The 18,631-nt window shown below is 41.5% G+C and overlaps 1 protein-coding gene across 1 annotated transcript in view; it reads right to left on the minus strand.

The window, feature by feature from the left end:
* Positions 1-14,977, minus strand: part of tsc22d2 (TSC22 domain family 2) — a 40,432-nt gene extending 25,455 nt beyond the window's left edge. Inside the window, exon 1 of the mRNA XM_046049752.1 lies at positions 12,632-14,977. Coding sequence (XP_045905708.1) covers positions 12,632-14,355 — 1,724 coding nt within the window. The 5' untranslated portion in view covers positions 14,356-14,977. The remainder of the gene's footprint in view (positions 1-12,631) is intronic.
* Positions 14,978-18,631: the final 3,654 nt, after the last annotated feature.

An 18,631-nucleotide genomic window follows, 5' to 3' on the forward strand; every position in this document is an offset into this window, starting at 1 on the left:
TTGCATTTGTGTTTTATCAGCAGCAGGGTAAAACTAATTTCTGCTGACTATAGAGGGCCATCCTATCAAATATCACATTTTCTACAAGACATCTTATCGTTGGCCTCTCACACCCATGAAATGAACATTCCGGTGACCGTCGTCACCCGTGCTTGTTGCAATTCTAGCTCAGTATTAAAATGCCGATGCACTGACACCAACAGCACAGGAACTCGTAGCTGAATATTTTCCATTGTTTGGTATGGCGTTTTATTGGCTGACCTCATTCTGAGCCAAGGGTGGCAAAGTGGCAACGTGGTGAAATGTCACTGAGTACATTTAATCAAGTACCGAGTACTCTGAGGTACATGTACTTTGAGTATTTCAATTTTCTTCTACTTTATACTATTTAGTATTTTTACACTGTAGTATTGCTACTTTTACTTAAGTAAAAGATCAGAGTACAAAACGTAGAAAACAAAAACATGGTTGATAAGGACACGTGCAAGGTGAGAAATCATAATTAACAAGTGTTTTTACAGTAGATAACTACACAGGGTTTTATGTAAAGTGCTTCAGATAACACGTGCTCTTACTTTTCACCTGTGTTCCTGTTTCACACTTGTGAGAGAGATAAAGAGTGTGGGTGAAAGAGCCAATTAAAAAGCTTCAAAAGGACACAAGGCCTCTGATTACCGCACAGTGAAGAAATAAGTGACAGAGTCTGATTCACAACAGCATGACGCAATAAGTTCAACAAATACTCGTGAAAATAATTATCATTTGGTAAGTGGTAGTAGCACGCACACACAAACACAATCACATAATTACAGGAAGTTTTTTGTTAGAAGCTAGGAAATAAAAATAATCATCTGGATGGCCTCACTGGGTGAAAAAGTGGACGAGTTTGGGGCTTTATGACAAAACCATCCTAATGCAGTGATAAGCCAAGGTACCATCTGTTCAACACTGCAGTTACGAATGAGTGAATAAACCGTTATCAGTCTACCCAGCCACAATGACTCACGTCCGTTTCCTTGCAAGAGCCTGCTCATTGAAAGACACTGGAGGAGGCGGGGGGGCAGAGAATGGCTCACTGCTGATGAGAAGAGACACTCGAGACGAAGTTGACTCGAGAAAAAGAAGAGGAAGAAGACAACGGAGGAAGCGTTTGACAGAATACGAAAGCGGACATCAAAGCAAAGCAGGAAACTTCGGTTCTTACAAAACCTGCGCCTTTCACAACTGAATACAAAAAAAAAAAAAAAGCACCCTGCCGAATTTGCATTGCCTGCGTGGATGGATTTAACTTGCAGAACAGACATGACTCTAGTTGGCCTTTCGAGACCTGACAAGATTGACTAATGTCGCAAAAATATAGATAGATAAAAAATGTATTATCAAGTCATCCTTGAATTAATTTTTCAAGCAAAAAAGATCCCTAGGTCGGGCTTCTCACTTGTGAGCATTTCTTTCTGATCTGAGGTAAATAAGTTTCGGACTTCTGGTAATCTGGTCATCTGAAGATATCCCACTTGGGTTTTTAGGAAGATTAAACAATTAACAATTAAACAATTTGGGGGGGATTTTCTAGAACATACAAATCAACCGATCAATTAACAAAGCTGCTCCATCATGACAATAACCTGGTGCCTCAGTGATCAAAGGTTCATGCCATGCAAAAACAACATCTTGAATTCAAAACTTCTCTTTCAGATGAATTTGATCACTTATATTTGGCCCTGTGCTGCATGGTTCTCAAAGATAAGCATAAGTTTAGTACAGAAATGCCAAAGATATGTTTGAGGTCATTTAGAAACAGTGTCTCCATTACACACATAGTTTGTCCACCAGAGAGCAAATAAGTTCATTTTTTAGCAGTAAATTGTCTTGTACAGTATTTGTCTTGGTCACAGTTCTAATCAAATTTAGCGCATCCTTTTTAAAAAAATGTTTGTGTATGATGTGTGTTTGTGTCAATTCTATGCGAAGACAGGCCAGGACAAATCTGTCTCAGATATGCACTTCATCCTGGAAGTGATTTGTCTCACTGTGTGTGGACTGTGTGCCCACAGATAACCCCTCAGGAAGATGTTTGGGAAGGACTGGGGGAAAAAAACAAACTCAACACTGGCAGTGATTGGCAAATGAAAAAGACACTCAAAGAAAAAAAACTCCCTGAGCCCAGAGACGCAGAGAAGAAGCCAATCAAAAGCAGCCCCTAAAATCTCTAATTCACTCTTTCTTCAACTTGGAGCCGTTCTTCAACTCTCTCAGCCAACCCCACACTGTCATACCACCACAACACACACACACACACACACACACACACACACCGGACTAGAGAACAGTTGAACAGTCACCAGTGAGCCAGATCAGTCGACGACACCCATTAAAAGCAAGCGAGAGCACAGAAAGGATGGATGACTCAAATGCAGCTGCCTGCCATGCTTTCCACACATCCTCATTACTCACTATTCAGACATCTCGGGCTCCAGGAGGCCCTAGGCACTGAAACCCTGTTGTTCAGTGCTTGCTTCCCACTCTGGGAGAAAGGCTGCGACACACAGCTCCACATTTTCAACAGCAACTGGTTAGCTTACTTAGGAGCTGAAGACATTTATATCGCTCAGACTTCCAGTTAGATTGTCTCCTTCATGCCTAAAGAAGCTCAGATTTGTGGTCGGCTTCATTATACCTTATCATTAGCATTATCATTACCACACATCAGAGAGACGACAAGAAAGAGAAATTCGGAGATGTGGCTAGTTCTGTCCAGTGGTTGTCCAGAAATTGTATCTGACACTTGCAAAGTGCCATAAATAGACTTTGACCTTTTCTCTTTTTCACTTCCTCAATTTTGTATCAGTATATCTGACTTTACTGTAAACCAACAGGGCAAGAGACAAAATTAGAAGAGCTAACATTTGAGGAAACTCCGAAGCGCCACAGAAAACACACTTAAATATCTTACTGCCAGAAAGTTCAGTTTTAACAGATCACTCTCTGTGGTGTTCTTCATGTTGCTGTTTTGAGGTCAGCAGCAACAGAGTGAGCTTGTTAGATTAAGGGCTATTGGCTACAGATGCAGCTTGCATCACTGTTCATTCATAGTAAGGTTTAGGGCTACGACTAACAATTATTTTTATTGATTAATCTATTTTAATTGTTTATTTTATCTATAGAATGCTTGTCTTCAGATTGCTTGTTTTTTTTTCTAGCCAATAGTACAAAAGCCAGAAATATAATGTATATTATCACATTTGACAGGGAAAAGTAACTAAATCTTACATCTGAGAAGCTGGAACAAGGGCATGTTTGGCATTTTTACTCGAAATTTCTCAAACAATTAACTGATTATAGAATAGTTGATGATAATTTTCTGTCAATCAACTAATCAATCGATGGACTAATAGTTGAGGATCTACAGCAGCAGATTCCACAAAGATACAACTTTCACTATGGCTTAGATCAAACTAATGTTCAGACTTAAGACAGACGTATCAATGCGTCCACTGCTCAAAGACTATTTTAAGTAGGACTAAGGGGGTTTTCACACCTACCTCGTTTGGTCCAGACTTTCACACTTTTCAGTTTGATCCGAACCAAAAATACAGGTGCGAAATCTCCCCCGGACCACAGCCCGGAACAAACAGACGAAATTTGGTCAGACGAAAAAGTTAGTCTCGGTCCGGATCAAACTGAACCATGGTTCGGTTCTGGTGTGAAAGCATTTTTTGAATAGTTCGGACTTTCAAACTATTTATAGGAAGTTTGGCGTTTGCCGTATAAACCGGAAACAAACAAATGCACGGAGAAATGCATTTAAATAAGGACACAATTATAAATCTCCCGTGACAGCTCTCTCATCTTTTCAAACAGAGGGCCATTATAGAAGTACACTGCCACACATCTCTTTGGTCTCTCCTCAAATGGCGGTGCTTGCTGTCTTCTCCTTCTGTCCTGTCGACGTTATAATGTTTAACGTATAGTTGGTGCTGCAGGTAGTAATGCCATAATAATAATAATAATAATAATAATATAATAATAATAATAATAATAATAATAATATAGTGGTGGAAAATATGCATGTTAATTTCAAGCATAGGGAGACGCAGCCCACATAGATGATGACGACAGGACGCAAATCTGTCATGTAAAGTCTTTTAGTGCGGTCGCAGAATTGCAGTGTGAAACCAAACCAAAACTAACCGAATGTATCAAAACATGAACTTTGTTTCGGACCTTGGTGCGGACTTCCAGGTGTGAAAGCTCCCTAATTTGCCTAAAGAACCGATCACTTCAACAGCAGCAGAATGAGTTTTCTGTGCTCCAGAAACTTTTTCCCTTCTTATTTCTCACTGTACAACACTGTTAGAAAACCACAAGTTATGAGCTATATTTTGGCACTTCTTTTTCATTTGGTGCTGCTGGTCAGCAGGTGTCACGGACTGTTACGGCTCTTAGTTCTGGGGCTAGCCCTTCTAACTTTTTAGGTTTACAATAAGTCGGTCTTTACTTTTGTGAAACAATGTGCCTCGCATTTAGACTAACCTAAGAGCTAAATAAACACTGGCTTGACACCACAGAACAGCACTTTTGAATATTAGATCCCACTCCAGTAAGCATTTTTATTTTAATTAATGATTTTATCTCTCAACATGGCCTTAGTTTTTTTTATTTTTAACCGAATGTTGGCTTTCCTTAATTGCCTCTGCCATATTATTAGAATCATCTCCTCCAAATTATAGTTTTCTGTTCCCAAGTAGACAAGATAAAAGAGGAGGAGGACTTAGGTTTCTGTACTTAGCTTTAGTTATGAAAGCTCAGCAGCCTGTACTAACTGTGACTATTGACCCACTAAGCACAACATCAACTTTTGATCTGATCCCATTTTAAAGAGGTGGTATTATGGTTTTTGGCTTTTCCCCTCTCCTTTATTGAGTTATATATCTTTTTTGTGCATGTACTAGGTTTGCAAAGTGAAAAAGCCCAAAGTCCACCCCAAAGGGAGTTCCCATCTCCCACAGAAAACACTGCTCTGAACTGCCTGAAAACAGCTCGTTTGTAGTCCAGCCTTTACTTCCCTTTCTTGTGACGTCATAATGAAAATACCTGTCATAATGCTCGCTGAGCGACTAGTCCGACACGCCCTCAAAAACACCGGTGGAAAAACACTGAGCTGCAGCACACACCTCTCCTCTCCCTTCCAAACACTGGCTACCCTCCAAGCAGTCAATGGACATGAAGTTGTTGCTGTGATGTAGAGACAGAGCTCAGTTAAAACTTTATGGATGAAAGATACTTTTGTTACAGATTAATAACTCACCACTCTGAAACTCTTGCTCCAGTCCAAATTGCCAACCTGGTTGGCAACATGTAGCCTACAGCTGAATCGAAGCCGTTTACCATCTTTTCGCTGACCCGCCCTTCTCTGCTTCTGATTAGCTAGTAGTCAAAGACAAGATGTATCACTCCACAGCTAAAACGAAGCCTTCAACACACAGGGTGAAAAGAGGAGCTGCAGCAATGTGCAGTATGAAAAAAAATATGGTGTTTTTTGAAAATTAAACCACATAGGATTTTGAACCTGAAAATGAGCATAATACCACCTTTTTAACTTCCATGTCAATAACACTGCTGATTCAAAGGCACCTGAATTTTTAGATGTTCTGGCCTGTCTTGGTCTTATGCATCATGTAAAGAGGTGCGCCCACAACCATGGGCATACATTAGACTTGACAATGAGATTGTCGATGTAAAGCTTTGATGACGATGCTTGAACCAGGTTTTTAGACAATAATGCATACTTTTCCTCCATCCAACACTTGCTTAGTTGATCTAGTCATTCTAGTGCATGTTGTTAATTATAAAATCCTTTGACTCTGTTGCTACTTTGAGAAAAAGAAGTAGCCAAGAAAGGACCTTGGAAAACTGCTGCTATTTGTCAGCTAAAAAGAAACTGTCACAGGGCTGAGACAGTGGAGGAAAAGTACATTACACCCACTTTGAGATCTTTCAACTTTCACATGAGAATTTACAATAAAGCCGTCAAAAAAGTCATTTCTGGAAACCTATTTTTAACCTATTTGTTTTATTTTTACTGCTATTAGTACTTTATATTATCTATTATTATTGTTTAGTTTCATCTGATCTTGCTTTGTTAAGCACTTTGGGCTGCATATTTACATGAAAGCTGCATCACAAATAAAGTTATTATTATAATTGTTAATGTCCCTAGCCGGAGTTACGACACAATATAAAATGGAAATACAATGGAACTTTACATAATCCCTCAGCTCAACATAGCCCCCCCTTCCCCATGTAGAAAGTACAGACTAACAAGGACTTGTCAACAGGTTATGCCTTTGGACAGAGGGCGTCCTTTGAAATGAGCCAGTGCATAATTAACATGCTATAACCATTTGAAAAATCCCGTCCGGTATTGAGACGATTTTGGAAAAGAGAACAAACACCAACAGTTTGCACACAGTGTCCTCATCCTGGAACAGCCTACAACATACTCTGCGGTTGATTCAGTGGCCTTGCTTCCAGCACAAACTGAGTTAGTTATGGTAGGCCGCCAGGAGCGTGGTTGTTTACTTGCTTTGGCAGGTCCACTCTAATTGGAAGTGATCCCCTGACCACATCTTGCTGAGATAACAGGGTGGGTCCTGCTACGCTAACTTATTCAACCACTTTGCCTCGCACAGCTTCAGATCTTTGAAAATACATGAAAAAGAGAAAAATATAACAAACCTGACATGTTTTAATATCAATCATAATTCACTTGTTACATTGCGAAACATACACATTATTTTTGCTCTGCCTCTGTGCAGGAAATGAGCATCGTTTTTGGGAATAGGACCAAATTAGTTGAAAACCATTAATGAGCTCTATGAGGGTAGTTACAGGAGACATCATTGAAAGTCAACTCCGGACAGTTATTATGCTTGCAAAACAAATGCTGGTGATTGCTCAACACCAAAATTTTCACCCCAAATTTAAAAGGCAAAGAGAAGAGGGGTTTAAACTGCAGCTTCTCCTTTGAATAATTAAACTAGAAAAGACAACAATGTGAACGGGAAGCGAAAAATTGCATCAGCAGTTTAGAAGCTTAGAGGGAGAGTGTGTTACCAGGTCAGTTAGGGATAGACGAAAAACAAAAGCCAGAGAGACAGAGCACCCACAATAAAAGGGAGACTGACAGGAGACAGGGCCTGGGGACAAGCCCCCAAAACATAGCTGGTGCAGACCCGTCTGCTCAGGCTGCAGCCCGGGACGACCCACAATCAGAGCCATTCAGGGTTCCTGGAATGTGTCCCCTGGAAGTTCAGGCAGGTCAGCTATCTGTGGAAAATAAGCTGCACCCTTGTTTCCAGACACTGCGGCAACCAAACTACAACCCCCAACACAGACACACACACGCCCTATCCCAAACCTGACTCTCCATCCCACCCTGTCCTCACTTACTCCCCCTTTGTGTTAAACTGTCAAACTGCCAAGAGGTAAAACTGCCAAGAGGGAGGTGCTATGGTACAAGCACTGAACACAAGCACACATTTAGACTAACAATCAATGGATGTAGGCTCATTTTGTATTTATGTAACAAACTGACTTTTTGCGGTTTATTTCTATTTCTAGTATTTCTCTTATTTCACCATTTTAATTCTATTTCATTCTCCACCTTATTTCAGTGTTTACTCACTTGAATATGCTCCCTTCCCTTCAGTTCTCTTTTCCCCCACACACCTACACCTCAGGCCTCTTACTACAAACACACCGGCTTGACCAGCCTGTTTTTGTCTCTCTCTCCCTGTATGTGTCTGCTCTTTTTACTTTCTCCATCAGTAGTACGTTTTATAAAGTCGCAAAAAAGACACATACACACACACGTCTTTTGGATTTTTACACCTGCAATTCCGTTTTTAAATTAGCAGGTGCGCCGCTTGTGGAGGAGGCTTGTTAATGGCGTATCAAAACCAACGTGCTACCGAAAATACACCTTCACTGGTGTGTTCACTGTTGCTTTACCTGGTCCGTGCTTGTTAAATATTCACTGTGCTCATGTCTTGTAAAGTAATAGATAGCATCTCTCTCTTTATTTCTCTGCAAAATGTGGGTTGCCAAATATATCTGTATATATATATAAGTATACCTGGGCGAGCGTTATTAAACCTGGGCGGGCCGCCTAAGTAAAGTCTATATGTGGGAAACACTGAAGTGTCTCTTCACTTGTTCAAAAACAAATGTAAAAATAAATCAATATGATAAAATGATGATAGCAATAGTGTGACAGTCTGCTTAAGAGAGCCAGAGAAGGTAAATGGAGAAAGTGCAACAGACCAATTAATCCTTGAAGGGGTTTGACAAAATACTAATGTATTTGCCTCAGGTTTATGGCTACACAACAACAACAAAAGCAAATGTCACAATATTATCAATTATTATTATTAATTAACTCAGATCACAGTGTCAAACATATTTCAATGCACCCCTTCCTGTGCTACTTCCTGAGCTATTACTTTGAACAAAATACAGAGAAGGATTCTTCTTTATAGACTATAGCCATTCACTACTACTTGACTGGCAAGAAAAACAATATTGCTTTGACACAACACAGCTGAGAGCCATTAAAGGGGCAGGGCTAACCGTCTAGATACCTGCTAAGCTCCTACTAAGCTTCAAGTCAATCCAGCGTTAATGTTAGCAGGCGGCTGCTTTAAAGACTGCCGACAGCAGCAATGGCTGCCATTTTTTCCTACGAACACCAACAACATGACTCTCCACCTGTAAAAGCGTTGTTTTCCCAACTGCAGGAGCAACTGCACTCACCCCAGTTGGCGGTGGACAACTCAAAATTTCCACCTAGTTGAACTTACTTTGCAGCTGACCTTTCATAACGCTTCCAATCAAATTACAACTTTGTGACATTCAGTGTGTATGTGTGTGTGTGAAGAAAAAATTAATCTTGTGTGCATTTCAGTTTCCACAATTGCATGGTGACATCATATGTCGGCTATCAGACATGTCGTGGAGGTTTGTAAATTTGGCAGCTGAAGACTGTGGCTAAACTGTGTAGTTTTCACATGTGAATCTTTATATATGCACGATAGTGACAAGATAGTCACTTCCTACTCCTTTACTACCATTTTTAGCCCTGCCAGTGCCAGGCTGTTGGGGAGAGTGAGGGAGGTTAAAGGGTATGCAGAGCTCTAGCACACACTTCAGATAGTAGAGGAAGAGTCAAATAAAAGCAAGACATACAAATTAATTCAGTTAAAAGGTGCACCAATTCACCAACATCACCCCATGTTACATGGGGCTTTTACTTATCTGCCAGAGGTCATGACTGAAGTGTTCAATGGTGCTTGGTATGATCTGTGTCAATACCAAAAGAACAATATGACTCAACATATAAAAAAGGATACATTACATATCCCTCCGATACTCATATGTTTCATTAATCTTTCCAGAACTATGCGAAATAAAAGCGAATAGATTATGTACTTGGGATGTACACAATTAATCAATTACACATTATTCACCAATCAGATTAATCAATTTGCTTTCAGATAAGTTATTGTGCTCCTCCTCTGGATAAAATGAAGTGAATTACAATAAATTGTGAATCAGAATTAACTTCAGACTGTGTTTCTCTCCACTGTACAATTAGGTTGCTACTGTTCTTCTGCTTGAGAAAATGTAATCAATAAAAGGATTAATAATTAACATTCTTAATTGAGACAGTATACTGGGTATGCGGGGGCTGTCCGCCCTGGAAGAAGTAACTGAGTTAAAGGCCAAGTGCTCCTATTGAAGGAAAGCAATTTGTCCCAGGGGCAGCTTCATCACTTTATTTGGCAGTGAGGTAGCATGCTGAGCAGAGATGCTAACCATTCTAAGCTGAGGGGAAATCATTCTAATCTCACGCCTCCACCCCCACAATGCTTTGTTCCACTTCTGTGATGCACTCTAATTCAAAACAGAACCAAACAATGAAACTTGGAGCAGATTCCTCAACGAGGCCGAGCTCATCCACAGAACAATGCACCTCTGAAAAGCGGCAGAAAGTTTGAAAATGTGTGTCCCGTTATGTTGGGGTGTGTTCCTTGAAATATGTGCTTATGGTCTTCACAAGAACATTATGAGTTAACAAGGCATTTTAATTACAACTGATACTATTTAAAATTACCCCTGTGACTGCCAACCTTACCTCAAAACTGCCCAGGATTTGAGGTTAACCAAAAATCAACGTGTACATACATGTGAAAGTATGCAGCAGGCAGAATCCATATACAACGATTTGTGAAAAACAACAAAACAATTCCACTATTCTCATTATTTAGGCAATGTGTACATGACATGTGGGCTTATCGGTCTCAATACTGAAGTTTTCATAATGTATTTTACAGATTAAACTTTGGTTAGACTGATCAAAGTTTTGTTAAAACTAAAGAAAAAGGTCTACAACCCATGATATACATGTGATTTATCTGGTACACTTTTCACAATGTTATTGTCTAATAGGGTTGGTTTATATTTATCAAGCATGCTGATGCATTTTACAGAAGTTAAGTGCAAAGTAATCAACATGCAAACCCCTCAGGAAAGATTTGACAGCTGTATCAGTCAACCAAGTTTGGTGACGACTCAACTTGCACTGTGTTAGACCTTTGACATTTTTGAAATTCCATGAAGTCTGGCACGGATGAAATGCCTTGGTACAGAAGACTTAATACACATCTACCAAAAGTAGCTCAATGTACAAGCCGTGAAATGGTTATTACATCATAGCCCAGACCAATTAGGACAAAAAGTGTCCCAAATTTCATCAACAGGATGGGAAAATACAGTTTTTGACATATCCAGTGTCCCCTACTAGCTTAGGTAAGATGCAGCAATTGTTTAATCTGTCCGATATAACTGCTTATTTGTTGATAGCAGCCATACAGTTCATCTTATTTTGTTGAAAAATGGTTACAAAGTGTGACTGAAGCACCACTGTCTATGTAGAAATGCTGTTGCAAATTGGACAGCAAACCAATAATTAATTTATAATTAATACATTTTTTGTCCCTTAGGGGTAAACAAAATAACTTAAAATTATGGAAATTAGCTCCAGAACATTTATGCAGAGTAACCATTGGACTGAGGAAATTATATTTACTTTAATTATAGCAACCCTATGCAGCTAAGTGAGAGCCTATTTCGCAAAAGTACAAGGAGGAGCTTAAAGCCGTAACAAGTCATCAACAAGTCTAACAAGGACTCGAGTCTGAGAGCCAGATCAGACATCATCCTGCTGATTCAGTCTGGCCGTGTCATCACTGCCACAGACACAGTGGCTTACGTGCTCGCTATCAGTGCCACAGGGGTGTCTGTGTGTGTGATGTAGGTGTGTGTCTGTGCACCAGGCTAACTGTCCTCTCCACCACCCCTGACACATCCTGTCCTGTCCTGCTGCCGGCATCTCCATAGCTACACAGAGAGCCACTAATGTCACTCCTCTTTCTCGCGCACACACACACAAACACACACACACACACACACGAATGGCTAGGAAACAGGCACTGACTGTTCCTCTCATGAAATCAGGGACAACACACTATGTTTCTGCCCTGTGCACATAATCAACCCATATACCCATATGTGAAGCCGTCTCTCGGTAAACAATGATTAGCTTTAGAAATATCTGGACCATGAGCAATAAAAATCAGGCCTCAACCTCCCAAAGCAAACACACACACACACACACATCTCCTAATCCTCCTCCTCCTCCTCTGGCTGCACCATTCATAATACAGAACAGAGCCCACTGATAAACACTGAGGCCTACATAAATACAGGACAGACTATGCACGTGTGTGTGTGTGTATGAGTGAACTAGAGCTCTCTAGGTCATTCTTGGCTCAAACATCACCTCTCCTAGTCTCCTGCTTGCTTAGAAAGCCAAAGAGTGGCATCACTTCAGATCAAGCTGTGTAGAAGACCATCCGACAGACCCTAAAAATAGCTACAGTGTGTACCATTAGAGGAGTACTTTTGGAAAAATTTAAAGTTGGGAGGCTGGGATCACTGCGCAGGGCGAGTATGCTAATGCTCTCTCCTAGGCAGAAGGGAGAATTTAAAAAACTACTCCTGCGTGTGTTGTAACTTATCCAAGTGCTTGTTAAGGCCCCCTGAACCCAAACAGCCCGCATGGTTGAATGGAGGCTTGCAGGAGGGGGCTGTGGGTGTCAAAAAAAGGCAAATTACTATTCAGTGTTTTGTGGGTTTCCCATTAGTGACAAAGACAAAATATTCCTCCTGTCTCTGCCAGTTTTCATTGGCTCACTAGCCCTCTAATCCCTCCTTCCTCCCAATCTAAAATGTCACACTTACAAACAGAACTAAGAAAAATGTGTGTTTTGTTTCATTGTTCTTTCAGTAAAACCTTCAGTAAAAGACTTCTAGACATATCGTGCCTAATTTGGGCACTGGTGAAGGGAGCGGCATTCTCCTCAAGAATGCAACAAGAATGTTTAATATGAGGGTAAAGATACACACTTGATTGGCTCCAGGTATATAATATAATATTGCATTACCACAGCTGAACAAAAAAGCAGTAAAGAATTTAATCTATGAAAGTTGACTCATTTCACTGTCTTACCTGTCCTCATCCACATTCATGGTAATATGGATGTCAAATAGGCTGTTGACAGTAGGAGTGGGCAGGTTGAGGCCCCCGCCGATGAAAGGCTTTATACCATCTTTCCCTGGCACCACAACGGCACTCGATTGAGGTAGGGCGTCAGTATTCTGCCTACTATCTTCAGCGTGGTTACTGAAGCCAGAGGGAAGGCCTGTTGGGGCTCCTCCGTGGGTTGCCTGTGGCTGGACAAATCCTCCTGTGCCAGGAGCCTGACTTGGCACACCGGGAGGGGTGTTGTTGATAGTGGGCACTGCGGCAGGTGTGTTCTGGACACCGCTGTGGGAGGTGGCGGTGGTGACCGAAGGTGCAGGGGTAATACCTAGCCCTCCTAAAGGCTGAGTCTGGTTGATATGCTGCTGTTGGCCACTTCCTGGAAGGATGGGGGCCATGGTTGGGGCACTGCCCACCTGCAGCAGGAGGCCATGGGCTGAGGTTGCCTCACCGCCCAGCCCCTGGGCTCCTGGACCAGCAAGGGTGATAAGAGGTGAGGGCATCTGGCTGATTGGAGGCCCCACAGAGAGGGTCGTCATGGGAAGGTTCTGAGGGCTTGAGCCAAAGTGCTGCTGACGATAGTCTGGCTGGCCAGGTGGGAGGCCAGTAGAATAGGTAAACTGCTGGGCCTGTGTGGCAGGAGGCATAATGATAGACTGCTGCTGCATGGCACCTTGGTGCACACCATTGAGGCTGTTCGACAGAAAGGTTTGGGGTGCAACAGGCTGCATATTGACCTGAGCCTGTTGTGGCTGCTGTGATGCTGTAGTTGTATACCCTGTGGGCTGAAAGGCACTTGCTCCGCTCCCTATCTGAGGAGCTAAGCCGTAGCCTTGCTGGGTAGGCTCTGAAGCGTGGGGGTGGGTGGGGTGCCCGACGGCGTAGCCACTGTCCGCAGTGTTCTCCGAAGCCTGTGCTGATAAAGCACTGCTAGTGACCACAGAGTTATTGGTGGCTCCCAGCCCACTGTCCCTGTCTATACTGTGATCAAGGGTTAGACTCGGTTTTATGCTATCCACAGTCCGATTAACATTTGAATCTGAATCTCTCTCATAAAACTCAGTACATGTCCACCTGCCCCGTCTGAAGGGCTCTCCGGTCCCATGGTCAAGTTTAATGACCCTGAAACGGGAACTACAGCTGGTGCTCACAGGAGCTGTGTGAGCCACACTGGTAGAGACAGTAGTAGCAGGAGCCGCATTGATGACTGTCAAGGGATGGGTGGCTGAGCTTGGAACAAAGGGTTGAGCTGTAGCCTGCACAGGTACACTTCCCACTAAATTATGTGGGGTGACACGATCAGTGCCTATACTTTTATAAGAGAGACCCCCATTGACAGGCTGCTGGCCCTCCTGAGGCTCTGCTACGTTGTTCAAGGTTTCCTCGGATGAACTCTTCTCACACACACCCTGGTCTGCCCTAGAAACGTCAAATATTTCCGATGACACATCCTCTGTCCGAGACTCGTCCGGGTCGTCTAGGCTCTCGGTGTCGTCGGTGATGCTGCCGGCCGCCACCTGAGCCTGCGTTACACTCGTGATCTGGAAACAACTTTTCTTCTTCGCTGGCATTTTCGACATGTTGATTAACTGCGTCAAGTCAGCAAGCTCCCCAGATGAAACGAAGTGCTGGACTAATGTCTTGCGAAGTAATTCACAGCTGAGGGATGTGACACAGACACGTACTGTCATAGGACATTTCCATACCGTTCCTCTTCCTCTCTCTCTTGTTCGAGAAAAGTGTGTCACAACCGGGGCGAAACTCCTTAAATGTGCCGCTCTCCCACCCCCGGCCTACCTTTTGTCCCGGCACCGGAGTTGCAAACAGGCCCTTTGTCAAAGTTCTTGTTCAGCAGCTTTCACCGGTACTTTAGTCTGAGGCGGGCCCGCACTCTTCTCTCTCAGTTATGTATGTATTTCTCGCTAAGTAGCTGAGTTAGCTGATGTTAGCCAGTTTTCCCTACCTTGGTACCAGCATGTGCGACATCATGATGTAAACAAATCCACAGGTTTATCAGAAAGAATCTATAATCCAGCGGTAGACAGAGAACACGTCTCCAAGTCGGCGAAGTGTTGCCTCTTGCTCTGTGGATAGCTCACTTTTGGCAGCTGCTACTAGCAGCTAGCTGACAGATATCCACTTTAGCACAGCGGCGGTGAGCTAACTCCTGCCTGCCGCTCGTATAACCCAACCACTCGACAAGATGGCAAGAGCGAAGTGCATCCTGAGTATGGAGGTCAAACTAGTTTTCTGTTATCTGGGAAAATATATTTACAAGTGAACGGCGCCACAGACATTTATCTTGTGTACCGTTTGTGAAGTTGTTAAGGCTTTCAACAATTTTAAAACAGCGAAATTAATTTATGTGGCTTTAAAAAACTATTTCTGTTTCTGTCGTCACTTCCGGTTATGGTCCCAACCGGTGGAAGCTGCAAAAAGACTCGCCAGCTGTCGGCGGATGTTAGATTTGTGGCGATGTAAGATTAATAATTTGGCGATTATACATTCAGAAAACCTCACGAATTACAAATACTGTTTAACAAGTATTCATTTGCATTTACCGTTGCCTACCTGGCATATGAAACAATCAACTTTTAAACAGTCTAAACTTGCCTGACAGAAGTAACTGTCCGTTTTTGGAAGCATCTTATTAACTGATCTCTGTTGCGAAATTAAAGTTTCTGTCAAGTCTAAAACATTCATTCTTTTAAAATGCAGTCAAAAGCCGCCAGTGACTTAAACCAGCTGACTCATGACAGGAGTTGTTTTTGAATGAATCCGTGACATATCATCCGTAATTAATAAATGTATGTTATCAGTTTGCTCACACGTGGAGGTAATCAATAAGACGCACATTATGTAGATAGACATATGCCTACTTTATTAACACCAATATGAAGTTGCTTTATCTCAATCATGCACTCAGTGAAGCAGAGAAGAATTAAAATAGCAGAAATATTTAACAAACTAAAATCTTTAAACTGAATACAACTAAAACCATGAGCCAAATCATATGAAAGACAGAGTGAAATCTTTTCTTATACTTTTAATACATATTATTGGCCAAATCAGAACAGGCTTAACTCACTTTCCTTATGTGACCGTCAGCCTCACCCTTCAGCTGGTTGTTAGTCACCAGCACACGTAACACCTTCAGTGTAAAGATTGGCTGAAAGACATTGCACACTGACATCACCGCGGGTGAAATAAATTCAGGATTTCCCCTGCCAACTAGTAGCCTAATATCAAAACAGAAAACACTATTTCAGCACAGGATTGCCATCTGCTAAATCAGATAATAATTTAGACAGAAGTTCCAGTAGCCTACAACATAGTATTTGGCTGGTGGCCAGTGTTCATATTCAGTCAAGACCAGGAAGCAGGAAATGCTGCATATGGCCTATGACTATGGTGACCCCTAAGGGTAAAGCACAAAACAAAACACACCAATCAAGTAGACTCTTGTCTGTGCTTTGGGATTTGCAGCAATTAATAATGTGGACTGCATTTCCTTCCAGTTTAAACTGTCATTCAGTGTTTTGTTATCAGAGGATTTGTCATTTAGATGTGTTCTCAAGAAACACATTTCCTCCTAAGATACAGATATGATCTCATGTTTCCTCCTATGTAAATCCCCATTGATCTAGTTTGATTTGCTCCAAAGACTGACGCTGTATGATTACCTCACCTTCCTTCAGTTGAATTAGTCCATTAGGCCCTGAGTCCTGCTTTGAAAGTATAATAAAAGATTTATCATCACATTGTAATTGTGTTGTTCCATCAGATATTTAAGGAATGGTTATCGCTTAGTATTACCGAGGCCCTCTAACTGCAGTACGCACACACTAAAGCAGGACAGGTTACTCCTGCGAGGACAGAAATGACAGATGAAGGAGGTTAAGCCCTGCAACACACCGCATATTAGGAGATTGTAATTCCGCCCTGGTCATTTCACAATTCACACCTTAAATCATATGACCATGATGACTTGTGTGTTCTTTATGATTATATGATGATCTGATGACCTTTTGGACTTGTTTTACCTGATTTCATCCACATTGTATTAATGACTTTATTCCCTGATGGTGATTCATTAGCGATTATCTTATGACTAGAGGTCATTGCTTCAGTAAAGGCTATTAAAGGCTTGTGATGGACTGCAGTTTGTCCCAAGATCAACACATGACACAAAGAAATAGGTCGTGGTTTACACAGTATGTCTAAGTGATGTCAGTTCTGATCATGTAAAGAAAATGTCCTTTTTCACTTACCATGAGTCGAAAACCAGATTAATTTCTGGTGCAGATCTGGAGTCAACCATGGATCCAGAATTTAAAAGGTTTCACTGTGGGACATCCTTGTGGCCTTGGGGTTGAAGACCATGTAATCACAAAAGTCTCTGGTTAAAGTCCAGCTGAGGACTTTTGTTACTTCTCACTCCACTCATTTTCTGGCGGCTCTCATCTGTCACTTGCTGTACAAAGGCAAAAAAAATTGTCTGGGCAGGAATATGATGCAGAATCCAGAGAATATAGAAACATAGATGTTAGACATACTGTATATTGAAAGGAGATGTCCATCCAATTCGGCTTTAGCAAAAGATGGGACAGGTGAGAAACAAAACATGTAAAATTTAAATTGGAATGCACACAACTGGTTTCTGTTACATTCAAAACCAGTGGTGGAAGAAATGCTCAGGTTTTCACTTGTGTAGCTAAAGTATCAGTTAAGTGCAGTACTTGAAGAACTTTGGAAAACTCTGAAAAACTCAACATATCTGTTTCATTATTGGCCTTTGCAGCCACAGTTAACAGAGTACAGTGTAGAAAGGTTTTGAATGCATAACATAGTCAGATTCACTTTGTAGCCCAAAATCACAAATTTGCCTTAGAACATTCAACACCCTCCATACTTAGACCCTCAATGGCAGAATTCAGAACTGCAGTTGGAGATGATGGCAGTATAAATATAAACCACCGGACTGTGCAAAGGAGAAGGTGATAGGTTCAGTGCATTGTTCGGGGACACTTTCTCAGGATCTGAGACTCCAAAGATCAAACCTACCGGTCATATTCCCATTCTTCCTGTCTTTTATTTACATTATTTATTGCAATTTGTGTTGCTCTGAAAAACATAACAACTGTGTGAGAAAGGGCAACACAACTATCCATAGTATTTTCATAAAAAGTTTATTACATGGGTGAAGAGCGAGGTTGAAAATAGCTTTTCCGTATTATTCCCCTGACAGGACTGACTAATCATTGAATTACACAGTTACATAATGTCCGGGTGCCGACTCACAAGGTCTGTCTGACAAAAACAATTTCATGCACTCCTCAGATAAGACAGATGAGATGGAAAACAACTCAATACAAATATGGGTTGACACGGTAATAAAATCCCAATGTGATTATTATTATTATTTATTCTTGCTGCATGTCGTAAGGAGTGGAAATACAGATAAAATGACACATAATTCTTCTGTGCTTGTACATGTTTTTGTTTCAAACTTAGTTTGAAAACATCTGTATACGTATGTAAACATCTTGGTTTGTAATGCCAGTAAAGCCCCATTGAATTGAATTGAATGAAAAAAGATTTATTAATTTACGTAAGCATTCTAAAGTAGAGGTAAGATTACTTGTGCGGAGAACTACTGAAAAGTAAGTCTGTGGCTTTATAACTAAAGATGTACTCACAGTGTGAAAAAGCTACTGAATCAGTTTACATGTAATTTGATGTTGAGCGCACCAGTGGCCTTTAAATAGTTTCAAGATTAGATGTGTTTTTATTAGCCAAACATTACTTCTTACTCGTCTCTAAACGGGCCTGGAACAACTCCCTCTAAAAACAATGTTGCGACATCAGCTCCAACCATAGGCTCCAACAAGCCATCTATACTTAGATGCCCTCTTTAGTAGCGGGCTGTGCGTGGGCTTTCCCAGCCCCAGCCAAAGTGTTTGTGTA

The sequence above is a fragment of the Micropterus dolomieu genome, linkage group LG05, assembly GCF_021292245.1.
Source record: "Micropterus dolomieu isolate WLL.071019.BEF.003 ecotype Adirondacks linkage group LG05, ASM2129224v1, whole genome shotgun sequence".
Taxonomy (NCBI): domain Eukaryota; kingdom Metazoa; phylum Chordata; class Actinopteri; order Centrarchiformes; family Centrarchidae; genus Micropterus; species Micropterus dolomieu.